The sequence below is a fragment of the Meles meles genome, chromosome 7, assembly GCF_922984935.1.
Source record: "Meles meles chromosome 7, mMelMel3.1 paternal haplotype, whole genome shotgun sequence".
Lineage (NCBI taxonomy): Eukaryota > Metazoa > Chordata > Mammalia > Carnivora > Mustelidae > Meles > Meles meles.
Genome location: NC_060072.1, coordinates 717,370 through 734,486, shown reverse-complemented (window position 1 = coordinate 734,486; position 17,117 = coordinate 717,370). Strand labels below are relative to the sequence as shown.

The 17,117-nt window shown below is 67.2% G+C and overlaps 1 protein-coding gene across 1 annotated transcript; it reads left to right on the top strand.

Moving 5' to 3' along the window:
• Positions 1 to 3,915: 3,915 nt before the first annotated feature.
• On the top strand, positions 3,916 to 7,095 carry PIM3 (Pim-3 proto-oncogene, serine/threonine kinase). Its single transcript, XM_046013983.1, has 6 exons — positions 3,916 to 4,300; positions 4,411 to 4,520; positions 4,617 to 4,667; positions 4,751 to 5,120; positions 5,727 to 5,903; positions 5,982 to 7,095. The coding sequence occupies exons 1-6, from the start codon at positions 4,216 to 4,218 to the stop codon at positions 6,167 to 6,169; spliced, it is 981 nt and encodes a 326-aa protein (XP_045869939.1). The 5' UTR covers positions 3,916 to 4,215; the 3' UTR covers positions 6,170 to 7,095.
• The last annotated feature ends 10,022 nt before the right edge of the window (positions 7,096 to 17,117 follow it).

Sequence of the window (17,117 nt, the reverse complement as noted above, 5' to 3'; positions counted from 1 at the left end):
CAACCTGATCCCGATCCCCCGCCAGAGGGTCCGTGTGAGGCCAGGACTGCTGCCTGGATGTCCACTGTTCCCATCGCCGCCGCTGCCAAGGCTGGCTTTGGGGTCCCCAGACCAGCTGCCCTTGGGTCCACTCGACTGGGGACCTGGCCTCTCTCCAGGTTAGGCGTGGACACTCTCTGGGCTTCTTGGTTTTTCAGGATCTCCTTGGCTGAGAGCATGGTGAGCCGCCGCCAGGCCCCAGTGGCTTGTGGGATCAACAAGCTTTGGTGGTAGCAGGTGGGGCGTCCAGCTCTGGAGTGCAGGCTGGCCTTGGCCAAGGGTCAGGTCAGGCTGGGGTGTCCTGGGGAGGGAGGCCAGAGTTCATGCAGCCCCTGCCCACGGGCTCCCCTGGTTTTCGCCCCATCCCAGCCCAGAGTTCATGCAGCCCCTGCCCACGGGCTCTCCTGGTTTTCGCCCCACCCCAGCCAGGCTCCACCCTGTGTTGCCTTTGGAAGTGTTGCAGAACCCCGGCCCAGTTCTGCTGGCTCCCCTCCCTAGCGGGTGAGAGGCCACACAGAGTTGAGGCAAGTGGAGGCCAGAGGCAAGGCCCTCGCCACCTCACCAGGCTGCCACTGTGGGCAGGTGCTGCAGGGGGTGGGGGCTGGGCCCAGCTTGGGGCCGGGCAGGAGGGAGGGGGCTGCAAAGCAGACACCGTCTGGGAGACAGCAAGCCGGGGGCACGGGCTGGGGAGAGGACCCCCCCCCCCCCCCGCCCAGGAAGGCTGAGGGTTCCTGCGGTGGGTGTGGAGGCTGGAGGGGCTGTGACCGTGGGCCAAGTCACAGGGACTCGCCTGATGGCCAGCCCCGGGGGCAGGGGCAGTAGCAAAGTAAGGAGGCTGGGAGCTGGGAAGACTGGTTGCAGAGGACAGGCCTGAGGCTGCAAGGAGGGAGGGAGGCCCAGAGCGCAGACGGGGAGCGCTGGGGCCATGGCGCGGAGCCACGGAACCATGGCCTGGCCGGGCAAGCGATGGATGGGGGAAGGTGAGGAACCCTCCAGGACTGGCCTAGGTTGAGGGGTACGAAGAGGCCAGGGCAGGGCCGACCAAACCGTTGGGAGCTAGGGGGAGCTGGAAAGGGGCATATTAAGGAGGCCTTAGTCGTCGGTGTGGGGACTGGGGCAACAAGACAGCCAGGGAATGGGGAAGAGGGTCCAGGGCGGGCCTGAGCCCCAGAGCCTGGGGGAGTGTGGGTGAGCAACTCCCCCCCGGTACGTGTCCCCCCCAATTCCCCAGCTGCGACGTCGCCCAGCTCTGTGGGTGTGTTCCTGTGCACGTGAGAGCGTGCATGCCTGTGTGTGTGAGACACAGACTGTGGGTGACCCAGGCCGTCTTCTGTCCACCCCCCTCCTCCTTCGTAGCCCGGGAGACCAGCCTGGCACCGGTCACCACGGCAACAGTGCAGCCCCTCCTGCCAGCAGGCCAGGGTGACCTATGGGGCCAGCTGTTTCCAGGGCCGGGGCGGGCGGGGAGCCTCTGGGGGATCCTGCCCCGCTCTCCACCTCAGCCAACAGCTGCCTGGAGAGGACAGGGCCTGGAAGAGGCACCTGGCTCGGGTGAAAGGCTGCCCCTCCAAGAGGACGGCCCCATGCATGGAGGTGTCCACAGCACAGAGGCCTGAGCCCCGCACACCTGGAAGGGTGATGGGAGGCCAAGGGACAGGCCTGGCTCTCTGTGGTTGGGGGCAGCAGGAGAAGGACCCAGCACCTCAACCTTCCCTCTGAGCCCACGACCGGTGGCCCCCCCGCGCCGTGTGCTGGGGTGTCTCCAGGCCTGCTGCTCACGGACCTCCTGGCTGGGCCACAGCTAGCTGTGGGCTGCAGAGCCTATGACCTGCGTCTGCGGGGCTGCCCACAGGACACAGCTCTTTCTGAGGAAGCGTGAGAGCACGCGGCTCCAAGTCTGGGGAGACGCCAGGTCTTCAGATCAAGACTCAGGAGCTCCCCCCCTCCCAGTATACTGGCCTCCCAAGGCCAAGGACCCACTGGGCACACAGACCAGGGCATGTGAGGAGGACTGGCCTGGAAGCTCACCTGAGGGGCTGGGAACCCACTAGGGAGGCCACCGGAGACCTCAGTCCTTGTCCGAGGAGCCAGGCCTTGCCGTGGTCATCACCTAGAGCCAGAAGACCCTACATCGGTCCCACCCTCCCAGCCCCAGCACAGGCCAAAGGCCTGGAAACCCATTAGAGCCTGACCTGAGGGCACTTGCTCTCCAGGGGTTAGGCTCTCGGACCCTCTGCTGGTCCTCGGAAGGACCCCCTAAGTGGACAGCAGCCGTTCCTTCCTTGCGGGCGCTGCATGGATTCGGCCGAAGGGGTGGGCTCCTGCCTCTAACCTCGGATCCCACCCTGTGGGGGCCCTGCCCTCACAGGCCCATGCTGCAGGATGGTGGATAGAGCTCCTGTAAGGCAAGAGCCCAAGAGCTGGACCAGGAGAGGGTCCACTTTCTGATCTGGGACAGTAATAGGGGCAGTGGATGGCGTCGAAGGTGGGGGGCCTTGGGGGAGGCTGGGTGGCTGGGGGAGCCCGCAGGGCAGGCCCCGGAGGTAGGGGTGAGTGCGTGTCCACGGGACACTCCTGAAGGCTGTGGCTGCCACGGTTAGACCCCAGCCTGGCCCACAGGCGCCACAAAGGCCGCACACAGCACCCACAACGCCAGCACCTTGGCCTCTCGGCTTCCCCAACCCTCAGCCCTCTCTGGGATGGGGAAAGGAGCCAGCGGGTGTGGAAGCCTCTTCTGTGGCTGCGCAGCTGGCGGGCAGCTGCTCACACTGAGTCCTGGCAGCTCGGGCTGGTGACCTTGGGCCGAGGTCAGCAATTCCTAAGGGCTGACCACTTCACACAGGTGATTCTGTGTAGCCCTGAAGGCCCAAGTGGACCTCGGTCGTCTCGGGCCCTGACTGCCACGGTCGAGGTGGAGTCCCTAGGAAAGGCGGCGAGCCGCAGGGCCTGGAGGACAGCCAGGTGGGTGGAGAGCAGGGACGGGTGTTCCAGGTATGGGGACAGCAGAGCAAAGGTTCCAGGGAGGGGAGGCGTGGCCAGGTAGGGACCCCGGGGCTGCGGGCTTGAGGTCAAGCCCCGGTCAGAGCGTTGGCCCCGGGGCGAGCAGTGGGCGCCCGGGGCTGGGTCAGCACTTAGCCCTCGTCAGGGGCTGCGAGTTCCAGCGCGCGACGCTGAGCGGGGTCCTCGCGGGTCCTCGCGCGGGAGGCACGGCGTCCCCCCGCGCTGGGCCGGCTGCGCGCGAGGGGGCACGGCCGGCCGGAGACCCACTCGCACGGCCCGAGGCACACGGGGGTCGTCTCTCGGACTCCGGCCCTGGCTCGGGACCCCGCGCTCAGGACCGTCCTCGCCGTGCAGCCGCCCGCTCCGAGCGCGGGGGAGGGGGGCGCGCGTTCCGCCGCTGACCTTCCCCGGCACGGCCTCGGGCGGGACTGGCGCGTCCCCGCCCCGCCCACGCGCCGCCATTGGCTGAGGCCTCGGGGCCCTTTGGAAACCCCGGCTACCATTGGCTCCCGCGGCCCCGCCCCACACGCCTCGGCCACCGCCCGCGCAGGAGCTGCGCGTGCGCGGTGTGCGTGCGTGCGTGCGTGTGTGCGCGCGTGTCTGTGTGTGCGTGTACGCGCGTGCGCGCGCGCGGGGGCGGGTGACGTGTACGGACACGCCACGCTGTGCGCCTCCGCGGCTCCACTACAGCGAGCTAGTTCCGGGCGGCTCGCCGCGCTCCCCTGGCACACCGGCCCTCGCCCACCCGGGGGGGCGGCACCCCGCCCCGCCTGACCGTCGCCTCGGCCGCCCGCGCGCTGTCCCGGGGGCGACCCCGCGGCGCCGACCGCGGCGGAAGGGGGCGGGGTTCCGCTCGCCCCGCCCCCGCGGAGGGATACGGTCGCCGCGGCCCAAAAGCCCGGGGCGAGGCGGCCGGGGCTTGTGAGCGGCTCCCTGCGCGCGTGCACGCGGTCCACGCGCGGCTCGGCCCGGGGCCCCTGCGCCGCGCGGACTGCCTCGCCCGAGCGGGTCTCGGCGCTCCCGCTTCGCGCCGCGGCCGCGTCCGTCCGAAGCTCGGGGCCCCGCGCGGCGCCGGGAGGCCGCCCTCTCGCGTCTGCGGCCGCGCGGGGAGCCGGGCCGGGTGAGCGGCGGCGGAGAGCCCGGGGGCCGCGGGCCCGCGCGCCGCTGCCGCCCGCGATGCTGCTCTCCAAGTTCGGCTCCCTGGCGCACCTGTGCGGGCCGGGCGGCGTGGACCACCTCCCGGTGAAGATCCTGCAGCCAGGTACGCGCGGGGCCCGGGCGGGGGCCGGGGCCGGAGCGGGGGCCGGGAGCCGGGGCGGGGGCCGGGGCGCGCCGGGCCGCACCAACCCCGCCCGCGCGCGGTCCCCACAGTCAAGGCGGACAAGGAGAGCTTCGAGAAGCTGTACCAGGTGGGCGCCGTGCTGGGCAGCGGCGGCTTCGGCACCGTCTACGCGGGCAGTCGCCTCGCCGACGGGCTCCCGGTGAGTCGGGCCGCCGGGCGGACCCCCGGGTTCTCGCCCGCCGCGCGTGCCCCGCGTCCCCGCCGGGCCTGACCGTCCGTGTCGTCCTCCCCCCAGGTGGCTGTGAAGCACGTGGTGAAGGAGCGGGTGACCGAGTGGGGCAGCATCGTGAGTGCGGGCGCCGCGGGGCGGTCGGCGGGGGCGGGCCGCCGCGGCGCGGGGCGCGCTGACCGGCCGCCGTGTCCCCCCAGGGCGGCGCGGCCGTGCCCCTCGAGGTGGTGCTGCTGCGCAAGGTGGGCGCGGCGGGCGGCGCGCGCGGCGTCATCCGCCTGCTGGACTGGTTCGAGCGGCCCGACGGCTTCCTGCTGGTGCTCGAGCGGCCCGAGCCGGCGCAGGACCTCTTCGACTTCATCACGGAGCGCGGCGCCCTGGACGAGCCGCTGGCGCGCCGCTTCTTCGCGCAGGTGCTGGCCGCCGTGCGCCACTGCCACGGCTGCGGGGTCGTGCACCGCGACATCAAGGACGAGAACCTGCTGGTGGACCTGCGCTCGGGCGAGCTGAAGCTCATCGACTTCGGCTCGGGCGCGCTGCTCAAGGACACGGTGTACACCGACTTCGACGGTGAGCGCGCCGCCGGCCGCCGGGGACGCCCGCGGGCGCCGCTGACTGTTGGAGGCCGCGCGCGTGGGGAGCGGGTTCGCGGTGGCGGGGGGCGGGCTCGAGCGCGGGCGACCGCGGGCGGGGGCGGGGCGCGGGGGGGCCGCGGGCGGGGGCGCGCCGGGCCTCCCCGGGCCTCCCCGGGCCTCCCCGTGCGTGGGGCGGACGCTGCGTGCGTGCCGAGTGGGGGCGGCGCCGCAGAGATCCCCGCATTGCGGAGCGCGGGGAAGCCGGGGCTGCCCGCGCTTGCGTCCCCCCGCGCCCCGCCCGCGCTTGCGTCCCCCCGCGCCCCGCCCGCGCTTGCGTCCCCCCGCGCCCCGCCCGCGCTGTCCTCGGCTCACATCTGTTTGTTGTGAAACCCGAGCTCTGACTCATGTGACCCGCCCCTCCCCCGGCCGGGCGGGCCAGCTGGGGAGGCCGCTTCCGCCGGGCTTTTCCAGGGTGCTGACGGGCAGGATTTCTGGAGGCCGCTGCCGCCTCGGGCTCCGGCCTCCCGGGGGACTGGGGGGCGCGGGGGCTCGGCGCTGGTCCCTGGGCGGACGCCCTGACGGCCCCGCGCCCCCGCCGCAGGCACCCGGGTGTACAGCCCCCCGGAGTGGATCCGCTACCACCGCTACCACGGGCGCTCGGCCACGGTGTGGTCTCTGGGCGTGCTGCTCTACGACATGGTGTGCGGGGACATCCCTTTCGAGCAGGACGAGGAGATCCTCCGCGGCCGCCTCTTCTTCCGGAGGAGGGTCTCCCCAGGTGCGTGGCGGGTGCGGGGCTGGCGCTGGGAGCCCGCGGAGCCCGCCCCTTCCTGACCCTGCGCCCCGCTCCCCGCAGAGTGCCAGCAGCTCATTCAGTGGTGTCTGTCTCTGCGGCCCTCGGAGCGGCCCTCGCTGGACCAGATCTCCGCGCACCCCTGGATGCTCGGGGCCGAGGGGGGCCCCGCCGAGAGCTGTGACCTGCGGCTCTGCGCGCTGGATGTGGACGACGGGGCCAGCACCACGTCCAGCAGTGAGAGCTTGTGAGGAGGAGCCCGGGCCTGGCCGGTGGGAGCCGGAGGGACCAGCCCCGCCCGAGCCGGCCGCGGCTTGCGGAAGCAGTGACCTCTGACTGCCGGTGAGCTTTGCCTCTGGCACCGGGCTCTCTCCTTTGCTTTGAGTGCCTTTCCGAACGCTGCTCTCACGGGACTCGGGCCTCTCAAGCTCTGTCTGTCCAAAGACGCTCCGGTCAACGTGAGGTCCGGCCGGGCAGGGGTGGGACCCCGAGACTGTCCCTCTCCTGCGCTGCTCTGGGCGGCTGCCATGCCGGCCCGCCGCGCCTCCCCCGTCAGACCGTGTGGGACCAGGAGCACGTCCCGTGGCCTCAGCTCACCAGGGACGCGGGGTCCCTTGTGCCCACCTCCCGCGCCCGCTTGCCTCCGGTGTTCGCGTCCGGGCACGTCTGTGCACAAACAATGCAACGGCGGGGCCTCTGCTGTGTGCGCCTGCGCTCGTCTGCTTCTGGTCTGACCCCGAGGAGGGCTATTTATTGTCTAATTTATTTGTGGAGGTTCTCTCCTGCCAGCGCCCCGGCACCTTCGGCCCGGAGCGGGGGCGTGGCTGTGTGTGGACCCCAGGTCCTGATCCTACCTGTGTCTGTCGGAAGATGGACTTGTACAGCGGCTAATTTAAGGGGTGAGGGGGACCCCGCCGCCTGTGGCTCTGTGCCTCGGGGGGTTGGGGGAGCGGGGTAGGGGTGGGTTTTAAGTTATTGACCTTGTACAGTCTGCTTGTTGGCTCTGGAGGCGGGGGGGTGGGGGCAGAGTCTCAAGCCGGTAATTTATTGTAGCAGCTGTGTTTTCGGGTCCCGGTGTGTGTAGGCATCGAGGATGGGGTTTCTTTCAGTTCACAAGTGAGATGTCTGGAGATCATATTTTTTATACAGTATTTCAATTAAATTGTTTTGTATACAATTCTGTGTTTATTGGGCGGGATGGTTCAGTGAAAGGCTTGGGGAAGGGTCCCCTGGGCAGCCCCCTTCTTGTCACCCCATGGTTCCCCCCCCACTGCCCCGAGGGTTTTTGCCACCCCTAGTCTGGAGATTGTGCCTGTGGGCGGCCCCAGGGGGACCGTCCTGCTTCTGCTACCGGAGGGGGGAAGAGAAGATGGTTTTGGTCAAGCCACTCAGGAAGGCGTCCGCGCTGTCGGGCAGACGGCTGGAAGGGTTTGGAGGACGAGGAGAAGCCGGCTGGCACACAGAACAGGATCGAGCGGAGCCAGGAGGGGCAGGTGCTGGCAGGTGTGGCCGGCTCTGACCGTGGAGGCTGCGGTGGCAGGTGGAAGCCCCAGCCCGATCCAGGTGTGGAGACGTGGCCCAGCCCCAGCCCGACGGCAGGCTGGTAGATGCTTTGGTCAGGTCTGGCCTCTCTCTGGGGCCCTCTGCTTGGCAGCTACTGGTGGTGGAGTGGGTGAGGCAGCCGCCAGGCCTGCAAAGTGGCTGTTCTGGTGCAGCAGGGCCCGGGGCTCACAGCCCGGAGCCCCTGGAGGCCTGTCACCGGGTCCCAGTCTCCCTGGTGCCAGCTCCCTGGCCCATCCACAGAACGCACACACCCTCGCCTACCCAATGCCTGCTCATGGGCCCCTGGGGACTCCGAGCGGGAGGAAGGAACACCCTGAGGCCACAAACAGGAACAGTCTGGAGCAGATGAAGCCTGCTTTCCCGTGGGGCGGGGGACGGGGGACAGGTAGGAGGGCTGCGGGGGGAGAGAGGGCGGCTCCTGGCTTGGTCTTGGCCCTCTGGGGAGTCATTGGGTGTTTGGGGCCTGCTTGGGGCCTGGGGAGTCTTCCCCGAGGGATCCCCAGGGGTGGTGCCTCTCAGCATGTGCAGGTGCACGAAGCAGGGAAGACAGTCCGCTGTTCCCCCGCGCCTCCGCCAGCCTCCTGTGGCTCCTTCCACACCCCTTGCTAGGACAGGGACTCCGGCCAGGAGACTTGGCCTTCGTGGGCTGGGGCTTGGGTGGGGGGCCATGCAGGGAGAGTTGAGGCCAGGGCTTCTGCGTTCTCCTCTGGTGACCGTGACCCCCGTGATGCCAGCTCCCCCACCTGCCTTCTGAGGGTGCCAGGCTGCTCTTGGCACCGCCCCCTCCCCCTGCATCAGCCCGTCCTCCCCTGAGCATCCGTCCACCCATGCAGCCATCCAGCTGCCCCCGAGGCAAGCCCTCGGGGAGGGCCAGGACCCCTCACCCTCGGGCGCTCAGAGCTTGCTGCCGGGGCAAGGCCCAGGGTCTCTCGGACGTGCTGTGGAGGGCCAGTCCCTGGTGCGGATGTGGCGAGGATGCTCGGGAGGGCGCAGGGTCATTGAGAGGGCACGGGGTCCCCGTTGGGAGGTACGCAGGAGGGGCTTGCCCTGCACGGGGATTGCTGGACCCCCTGGGGCACCCACGCCAGGGGACGCTCTGATCTCCCACTCCTGGGGATCCCTGTCTGTCCAGTGATGCCATGAAGGTGGGGCGGGCTCAGGCTAGCAGTGGGGGGGACAGCCCCGGGGGTGGCCACTGATGGGCTCGCGGGATGCGGATGTTGGGGCCACAGGGTGTCTTTGGCCCCAGATCCGGTGGGTGCTGCTGGGGGAAGCCCAGCCAGTGTGTGTCAGGGCGGTCGGGCCAGGAGTGAGCCTGAGGTCCGGCAAAAGATGGGGGGGTGGTACCTACCCCCCCAGGTGGCTCGACTGTGGGTGGAGGGAGAAGGCCGGGGGAGGGGGTGGGGAGGAGGGGGTGGGAGGGGGCAGAGAGCAGCTCGGCCGGCCCCACCCCTTCAGCCTAGCCCCGCCCCCTCTGTCTCCCCGCAGGCGGTACCAGCCTGGGCACCCCAAGCTCAAGGGCCACAGGACACTGTGGCCTGCCCAGTCCTGGGCTGGATGCTGTGGGCATCCCTCAGGCAAGGGCTCGCAGCCAGGTCATGCTTGGGGAAACTGAGGCCCTCATGTTGATGCTGGAGCACGGCTCCGGCCCCCACCGTGACACCCTCACATGTCAGCGAGCGGCTGAGAGCGAGGCCGGACGCTCCCGCTGGGCCCGGAGCCGGGGCGGGGGCTGCATGCAGGACCCCAGCCATGGGAGCCAGCTCAGACCACTGGGGAGGCAGAGGGTGCCGCGCCGCTGGGAGGAGCTCTCCTGGCTGGCCGGTACTGCCGTGGACAGGGCCCCAGGTTTGAGGCCCAGGCAGAAGCCCAGAGCTGTGGCTGTGAGCCCTGCCCTGTCCCGCCCCTGCCTCATGAGCCCCCTGGCTCTTCCCTCTGCATCAGACACCCCCACTCTCCGGCTCCAAGACAAACCTGGTGCTCGGTCAGGATCCGAGGGGCCAGACTGCACCCCCCCGGCCTGCCCTCGCCCCAGCCCCCACAGTCAGCACAGGGACCTCTCCTGGCTCCTGCTGGGCTCTGGTTGGGGGTGCTCAAGCGCCCCCCATCCTGGGCCCCTCCCACCCCAGAAGGCAGTCTCCAGGGCTACAGCACCTCTCATTGGGGGTCCAGGGTCCGGTGAGCTAGGCCAGCCCCAGGGCAGGCCAGTCTCTTGGGCCCGGGACCAGTGGGCCTGGGGCAGGCCAGCCTCCGATTCCCCACGCCCCCGCCTGACACTGTCCCACTCCTGGGTGCAGGGCTTCTGCAGAGCGCGGGGGGCTAGGGAGCTGCCATGGGCCCCTCACCCCTGAGCGGACAGCACTTTGCAGTCCCCGGCATCTGCCAGAGCCCCTCTGCTGGGGAAGGGTCCATTGCACTCATCAGACCAGTGCCTCCTGCGCGGCCTGGCGGGGGCGGTTAAGGGAGGGGTGTCCGCTGGCGCGGACCCTCCTGGGGGTCTGTTGCCATGGGCCAGGCCCCACCCCCCGAGGCTGGGATGGTGGCCGTGTGGACGGCTTGGGGCGGTTCCCACTGTCCTCTGCTGGGCCGGTGCCCAGGTCCTGCCTGGGCTCCCCTGGCCCCTTCCCTCCCGGGGCAGCAGGCTACGCCCATCTGCGGTCCGAGCTTCGACCGGTTTGCTCGTGGCCAGGCCCTGGGAAGGCAGGTGGGTGCTGACTGCCCCCGAGGTGAGGGTGCGGCATGCACGCCCCTTGCCCACTGGCCTGAGACCCCCCTCCGGCTCCTGGGAAGAGCAGGGCCAGACAGGGGCCCAGAACAGCTCCTGCCGCGGTTAGAGACTTCAAGTTTCTGCTCTCTGGTGCGGCCCTGAAACGAAACCTTGGCGCGCCTTTGGTGCCAAAGCTTCACGGAAAAGGGAAGTGATCCCTGGCAGGACCCCAGGAGCCCCACCTGCCCCTCCTGGGCCTGCAGAACCCAGCTGGCCGGGGAGCCCCCATGCTCGTGAAGGTCGCGCAAGAAGGAAGTGCGATTGGGCCGCTGGGGCTGCTCCTGAGGCGGGTAGTAGAGACCCGGATGGGCGGGGGCTCAGGGAACCCCCAGCCGCACGGGGTCCCAGGAGGCGCGGGACACGCCTGCACTGCCCCCTAGCTGGAGGCACCCCGGGGCCCTCTGGAGAAGGCTTCTGGAGGGGCCCTGTGTGGACAGTGATGGGCACAGCCAGAGGTCACGAGGAGGCTGTGAGCCAGGCCTGGCACCTGTCCATGGAGCCGAGGGATGGCCAGGAACTCGCTGGGCCCCCACTTGTCTTGCCCCTGGCTGTGGCCGAGTGGCTGCAGGACCCCCGCGGAATTGCTAGCCCTGGGGTTTCTCAATGGGCCCTTCCCCTCTCCAGAGGTCCCTGATTAGGGGGCGGCGGGGGTGCCGAGCCTCCGGCACATGACTTGCTGGCCAGCCTTGGCAAAAGCCCGAGCTTCGATTACACAACTGACCCCTGGAGTTCCTGGCAGTCAGGCCGGTTGGGCCGGGTGGGGGCAGGGCCCGCTCCTCCAGCACGAGTCACTGCCCTCTTCAGGCCCCGGGCCCGTCAAGGCAGGAAAGCGTTTCCTGGGAGGCCGGGCCCACGTATTGGCCAGAGTGGGACAGAGTGGGACCGGAGCGGTCCATTCCCGGATCAAAGAACAGGGGCCTCCTTGGGGGCAGGAGTCGTCCGTAGCCAGCACTGAATGAGCCTAGTGGAGGAGGCTGGGTCGAGGTCCACCCAAGGTCAGAGCCGCCAGATGGACCCACCCCACCCCACGAGGAGGAGGAGGGCGCCCTGGGGTGGGCCGGACCGCATCTTCCCAGCATGGGACTCAGCAAGGCGAGCTCCCTCTGATCTGGATCTGGCCTGCCAGGAGGCCACCTGCCCTGATCTGAGGCTCAGGCCCCGGGAGAGGCAAGGAGCCCCGATGTTGCTGGTCCCGCCGAGGGAGGGGCCCTCAAGCAGCCTCACCCGCCCCACCTGGGTTGCCCCAAGTGGTGCTCCTTGGGCTCCTCACCCGAAAACATTGGGTTTGGTGATCCCCCACCCGAATGGCCGCCTTAGCAGCGGGCAGGAGGATTGGGGATGAGAGGTGCCGGCACCCAAGGCCAGGCCCAGTGGCTATGTCCCTTATGGCCCCTGAGGCCCCCGCCACGGCTGGACCCCAAAGGTGAGAAGGTGCTGCTCCTGGCAGGCGGTGGGGCCTCTCCGGCTGGCAGATGCCCTTGGCCCTGGGACCCAGAGACCAGGAAGTGCAGGGAGAGTCCACCTACGGGGCTAGGGATCCCGGACGCTGGGTGCTGCCCCAGCTGGTGCGATCCTGGAAGCACAAGGATGCTTCGGGACCCTCCATCTCACCAGCTTGGGGGGCTGCAGGCAAGGGGCATGCTGGGGCCGGGAGCCTGGCCCGGACTCAGTCAGGATTTGGGTCACGGCAGTGCCGGCTGGCACACCCCACCCACATCCTAGGGAGCACATGGGGAGGGGGTCCTCACCCTCACCCCACGGAGGGCTCCAGAAGAGGCCCCTCCCCCATCGGCTGGCTTCTGCTCACCAAGCTGCCTGGTGAGTGAGCGCAAAGGGCCCTTTTCACTCCAGAGAGAACCAGACATTCCAGATTCCTGGGGGCTCCCCTCTGCCAGAGGGACAGTGACCTGGACAAACTGGCGTGATTGTGTTCAGGTGTGATCGCGAGATTCCAGGGGTCACCATCAGCTTTTCTGCAGAAGCCAGGGAGAGGGGCTCTGGCAGAGGGGACAGCGTGCGAAGGCCCCAAGGCGGAGAGAGGAGCCCAGGTCTGTCTCACTCAACAGAGGAACAAGACGGCGGGCATGGGGGGCGGTACTGCAGAGTCCCAGGGGCTCTTCCCCAGCTCTGCTCCGCGGCCTGAAGCCCCCCCACCCAACAACCTGCTACTCATAGGGTGGGCTGAGGCCCTGACCAGAACCCCGGGGCAGACTCGGCCTCCCTCCTCCAGCTAGGAGGCAGGGGATGGGACAGAGCAGGGACGGCCCGCAGGTGCCACAGCCCACGGCGCCCTTCTCGACAAGCCAGAACGGCGGACAGGCGTCCCACTGCCAGGGACCGGACCAGGCCCCTCAGCTTGCCCGGGGGCCCGGGCTAACTCTGGAGCGGGGCAGGGGCTGCTGTGGGTCCCGGAGTCCAGAAAGGGCCGGGAGGACCCATGGGACCACAAAAACGGTGCGTGTGTGCACGTGAGTGTGCGTTGTGAGCGGATCCACGCACATGGACCCGTGTGTGTGCTCCTGTGCGGGACCCGGTCTGGGTGGAGTGCGGCCCGCGCCCTGCCTGCCGTGACTGCCTGGGCTCAGGGCCTGCGGGGCCGGGGAGCAGACAGGAAGGCGGTGTGTGCCCTGGGCTGTGGAGCGAGGTTCTGCCCACCGGGCTGTGCTGGCCCGGCCGCTCAGCACGTGGTGGCCATGACCCGTGGACTGGGGCACACAGGCTGTGTGGGCCGTGCGTAGGGATGGCCCGAAGCCCCAGAGGGTGTTCAAAAACGTCCCTGGGCCACTGGTGCCCCCGGGCCTACCGGAGCCCACCCTGCGGGAGCCACAGAGGGCCTCCGGGTCCTAGGAAGGGGCTCCCCAGAGGGCTGCCGTCTGAGCAAGAGGAGGCGGGGTCCGAGGGCCAAGGGGCCCTGCGGTGTGAGGAGGTGAGGAGGGGAGCCGGGGCCATCGGACCAGATCTCAGGGGAGGGGAGGGTGGGGGTGGGTGGATAAGAGACGCACGTGGAGGGGCCAGACGCAGGCAACCTGTGGCCAGAGTCGGCCTGGGGGTCTTCAGCACTCGGGCGAGGAGGGGTCCTCCAGGAGCACAGTGGGCTGGGTTCCGGGTGCTTTTGGAGGTAGAAGGTTGGTGGGACCCAAGGAGAGAAGAAGGCCCAGGAGAACCCACCCACACACCCAGGAAGCCCCCCAGGGCACGTACAATGACTCCCTACCCCTGACGAAAGCCGGCTCTGGCTCAGATCAGTGCCTGAGACTGTGCGCTGGCCCCGCCGACCCACCCCTCCCCGACCTCCTCCTGCCCTGTGCTGAGCCGGGAGTTGGAGGCCTGGGGACAACTGTGCACTCAGAGTCACAGTCCACTGACCTCCCCGCCCTCATACCCGGGCCCCGTCTCTGGGACATTCTGTCCCTGTTCTCCCTGCACGTGGTCACCAGGCCCTGGCCACTCTGCCTGCCCGCACCTGACCCCATGCCAGGCTGCAGCCCGAGCTGTCGAGAGCTAATGGGCAGATTAGCCGTGGGCACCCTGAGCCGGCCGGCTGGGGCTCTGGTACCAGCGGCTGGGGGGCTGGGGCTGCGGGGCCCGACCACTGGTGCAGGGAGGCAGGCCGGGCCGCAGGGGAGGACTAGCCAGAGCACTATCTCCAGGACCACGGTCCAGCCGGCGACCCACAGAAAGCCTGGTTCTGGGCCGGCTGGCTGCCTTCGCCTGACTCCCTGTTGGGCGCAGAGAAGCTGAAGGCAGGTCATCCCCAGGTCCAGTGGGGTCCGCGGGGCTTCAGGGATGAAGACGCTGAGCTCGCGCTGGCCGGTGATGAGTGCACACGGCCACCTGGGCCACAGGGACCAGCGCCTTTATCCCCGGCCTGCCTCAGCGGCCCCGTCTCTGGAGACCGGGGGCAGGAGTGGAGGAGGCCCGGCCTGAGGCAGGTAGGCCCCCGGGCATGAGGGCACAGCGACCCAGTGCTCGGGCCCAAGTCCACCGCCACCCCTGCTCCCCCCCCCAGGCCCCCTTCGTGGGTGCTGCGCCTGGACGCTTCCCGGGGGTCACACCTCCCGGGTCCTGCTCCGCACTCCCCTCGGGCCCTGTCCCTGCTCCCTCACACCCGCCGTCCACCTGGGTAGCTGCTGGCCCGGTCAGCCGCCCCAGTCTCCTCTCCCACCGGAGCCCACGGGCCACCACCTGGGGGACCTGGCCCCCAACCACCCCAGACCACCCCAGCCCCCTCTGGTCCCACACGGGGAGGCCCGCGGAGAGCGACTGCCCAGGTCTCCGTGCATCTGAGGGAAAGCACCTCCTGGGCCTGGGTCTCCTCCGGCTCACGGCCAGGAGGTCAAGCCCCTAGTGCCAGCCCCCACCCCTGCCCCTGTGGCCCTGCCCCGCTGGCCAAGGTCTGCGAGGTCCCCACACATGGAGTCCCCCGCACAAGGACCTCTGTCCAGTGCACAAGGTAGACACACTGTGCGGTGTGCATGTGTATGCGTGTGTGTGGTGTGTATAGTGTGTGCGGGTGTGTGTGTGTGTGCGGTGTGGGGGTGTGTGTGCGTGTGTAGGGTGTGTGCGGCATGCGGGGTGCAGGGCGCGTGAGGTGCTTCAGGAAGCCGCAGAGTTGGGGGGGTCCCACGCAGGCAGGGCGCCCGGGGGCCGGGGCCAGGTCGCCTCCGCTGGGGGCTGAGACACTTTCGGGGAGAAGGAGTTCCTCACAGCCTGCTCTGAGCCACTGCCAACTCCGCAGAGTTAAGTGGGAGCTCGAGCGGCCGCGGGAGCCGCGCACAGAGGTGACTCACGCGCTGCACGACTCAAGGACGCTCCCAGCTCTGACGCAGGTGTGCAGCTGGCGCAGGTGTGCGGCTGGCGCTGGTGTGCGGCCGGGGCAGGTGTGCAGCCGGCGGTCCCCTGCCGCGCCCCTCGCGGCCCAGCACCCGCTCTCCCGAGCTCCGCACCTGCCTGCGGGGACCCCCACGGGGGCGGGATGGGGTCCGCGGGCGGGGCTGCTGTCGCCGAGTGTCCCCAAGCTCAGGCCCGCGGGTTCGCGGACAGCACTTGCCGTGGCCGCACCGCGCTGTGCGCACCTGCTCACCAGTGATGGCGTTGGGGCTGTTTTCCGTGTTGGAATAAAGCCACGGGAGCCCCATGTGCAACTTCTTGTGCGCGCGTGTGTCACGGCCCGTGGGCAAGCGCGGACGAGTGGAACTTGTGGCCGCATGGCGAGTGCTTGCTGACTTCTTGCTTGCCCCGCAGCACCGTGCAGGGACTCCAGCCTTCCACACCCTCGGCCGCGCTTCTTACCGCCCTTCCTTCTGGTCCCAGCCGTCCTGGGGGTCGGAGGTGCTGCTGCACCGACTTTCCATTTGGATTTTCCTAATAACAATGATGCTGCACATCTTTCCAAACTGGGAGAGACATTTTACCGAAGAAGATGCCCAACTTCCCCTTGGGTCCCCTTGGTTAGATGTCTAATAACTTTTTTTGCCTGTTTTTTTTTGGTTGTCAGTCTCACTATTGCTATTTTTTTTTTATTTGTTTATTTACAGCATAACAGTGTTCATTGTTTTGGCATCACACCCAGTGCTCCATGCAGTACGTGCCCTCCCTATTACCCACCACCTGCTTCCTCAACCCACCCCCACCCCTTCAAAACCCTCTGGTTGTTTTTCAGAGTCCATAGTCTCTCATGGTTCATCTCCCCTTCCAGTTTCCCTCAACTCCCTCTCCTCTCCATCTCCCCATGTCCTCCGTGTTCTTTGTTATGCTCCACAAGTAAGTGAGACCATATGATACTTGACTCTCTCTGCTTGGCTTATTTCGCTCAGCATAATCTCTTCTAGTCCCGTCCATGTTGATACAGAAGTTGGGTATTCATCCTTTCTGATGGAGGCATAATACACCATCGTGTATATGGACCACATCTTCCTTATCCATTCGTCTGTTGAAGGGCATCTTGGTTCTTTCCACAGTTTGGCGACCGTAGCCATTGCTGCAATAAACATTGGGTACAGATGGCCCTTCTTTTCACTCCATCTGTATCTTTGGGGTAAATACCCAGCAGTGCAATTGCAGGGTCATAGGGAAGCTCTATTCTTAATGTCTTCAGGAATCTCCACACTGTTCTCCAAAGTGGCTGCACCAACTTGCATTCCCACCAACAGTGTAAGAAGTTCCCCTTTCTCCACATCCTCTCCAACACACGTTGTTTCCTGTCTTGCTAATTTTGGCCATTCTAACTGGTGGAAGGTGGTATCTCAATGTGGTTTTAATTTGAATCTCCCTGATGGCTAGTGATGATGAGCATTTTTTCATGTGTCTGATAGCCATTTGTATGTCTTCGTTGGAGAAGTGTCTGTTCATATCTTCTGCCCATTTTTGGATATGATTATCTGTTTTGTGTGTGTTGAGTTTGAGAAGTTCTTTATAGATCCTGGATATCAACGTTTTGTCTGTACTGTCATTTGCAAATATCTTCTCCCATTCCGTGGGTTGCCTCTTTGTTTTGTTGACTGTTTCCTTTGCTGTGCAGAAGCTTTTGATCTTGATGAAGTCCCAAAAGTTCATTTTTGCTTTTGTTTCCTTGGCCTTTGGAGACATATCTTGAAAGAAGTTGCTGTGGCTGATATCGAAGAGGTTACTGCCTGTGTTCTCCTCTAGGATTCTGATAGATTCCTGTCTCACATTGAGGTCTTTTATCCATTTTGAGTTTATCTTTGTGTACGGTGTAAGAGAATGGTCGAGTTTCATTCTTCTACATATCACTGTCCAGTTTTCCCAGCACCATTTATTGAAGAGACTGTCTTTTTTCCATTGAACATTTTTTCAGTAACGTGGCAGGATACAAAGTCAATGTACATAAATCAGTGGCTTTCTTATAC

What these genes read in the sequence shown, in the direction of transcription:
- PIM3 (XM_046013983.1), top strand. Translation starts at nt 4,216, where the DNA reads ATGCTGCTCTCCAAGTTCGGCTCCCTGGCGCACCTGTGCGGGCCGGGC. An exon ending in GGTGAAGATCCTGCAGCCAG is followed by an intron (nt 4,301 to 4,410) that starts GTACGCGCGGGG and finishes CGGTCCCCACAG; the next exon opens with TCAAGGCGGACAAGGAGAGC. An exon ending in GGTGTACACCGACTTCGACG is followed by an intron (nt 5,121 to 5,726) that starts GTGAGCGCGCCG and finishes CCCCCGCCGCAG; the next exon opens with GCACCCGGGTGTACAGCCCC.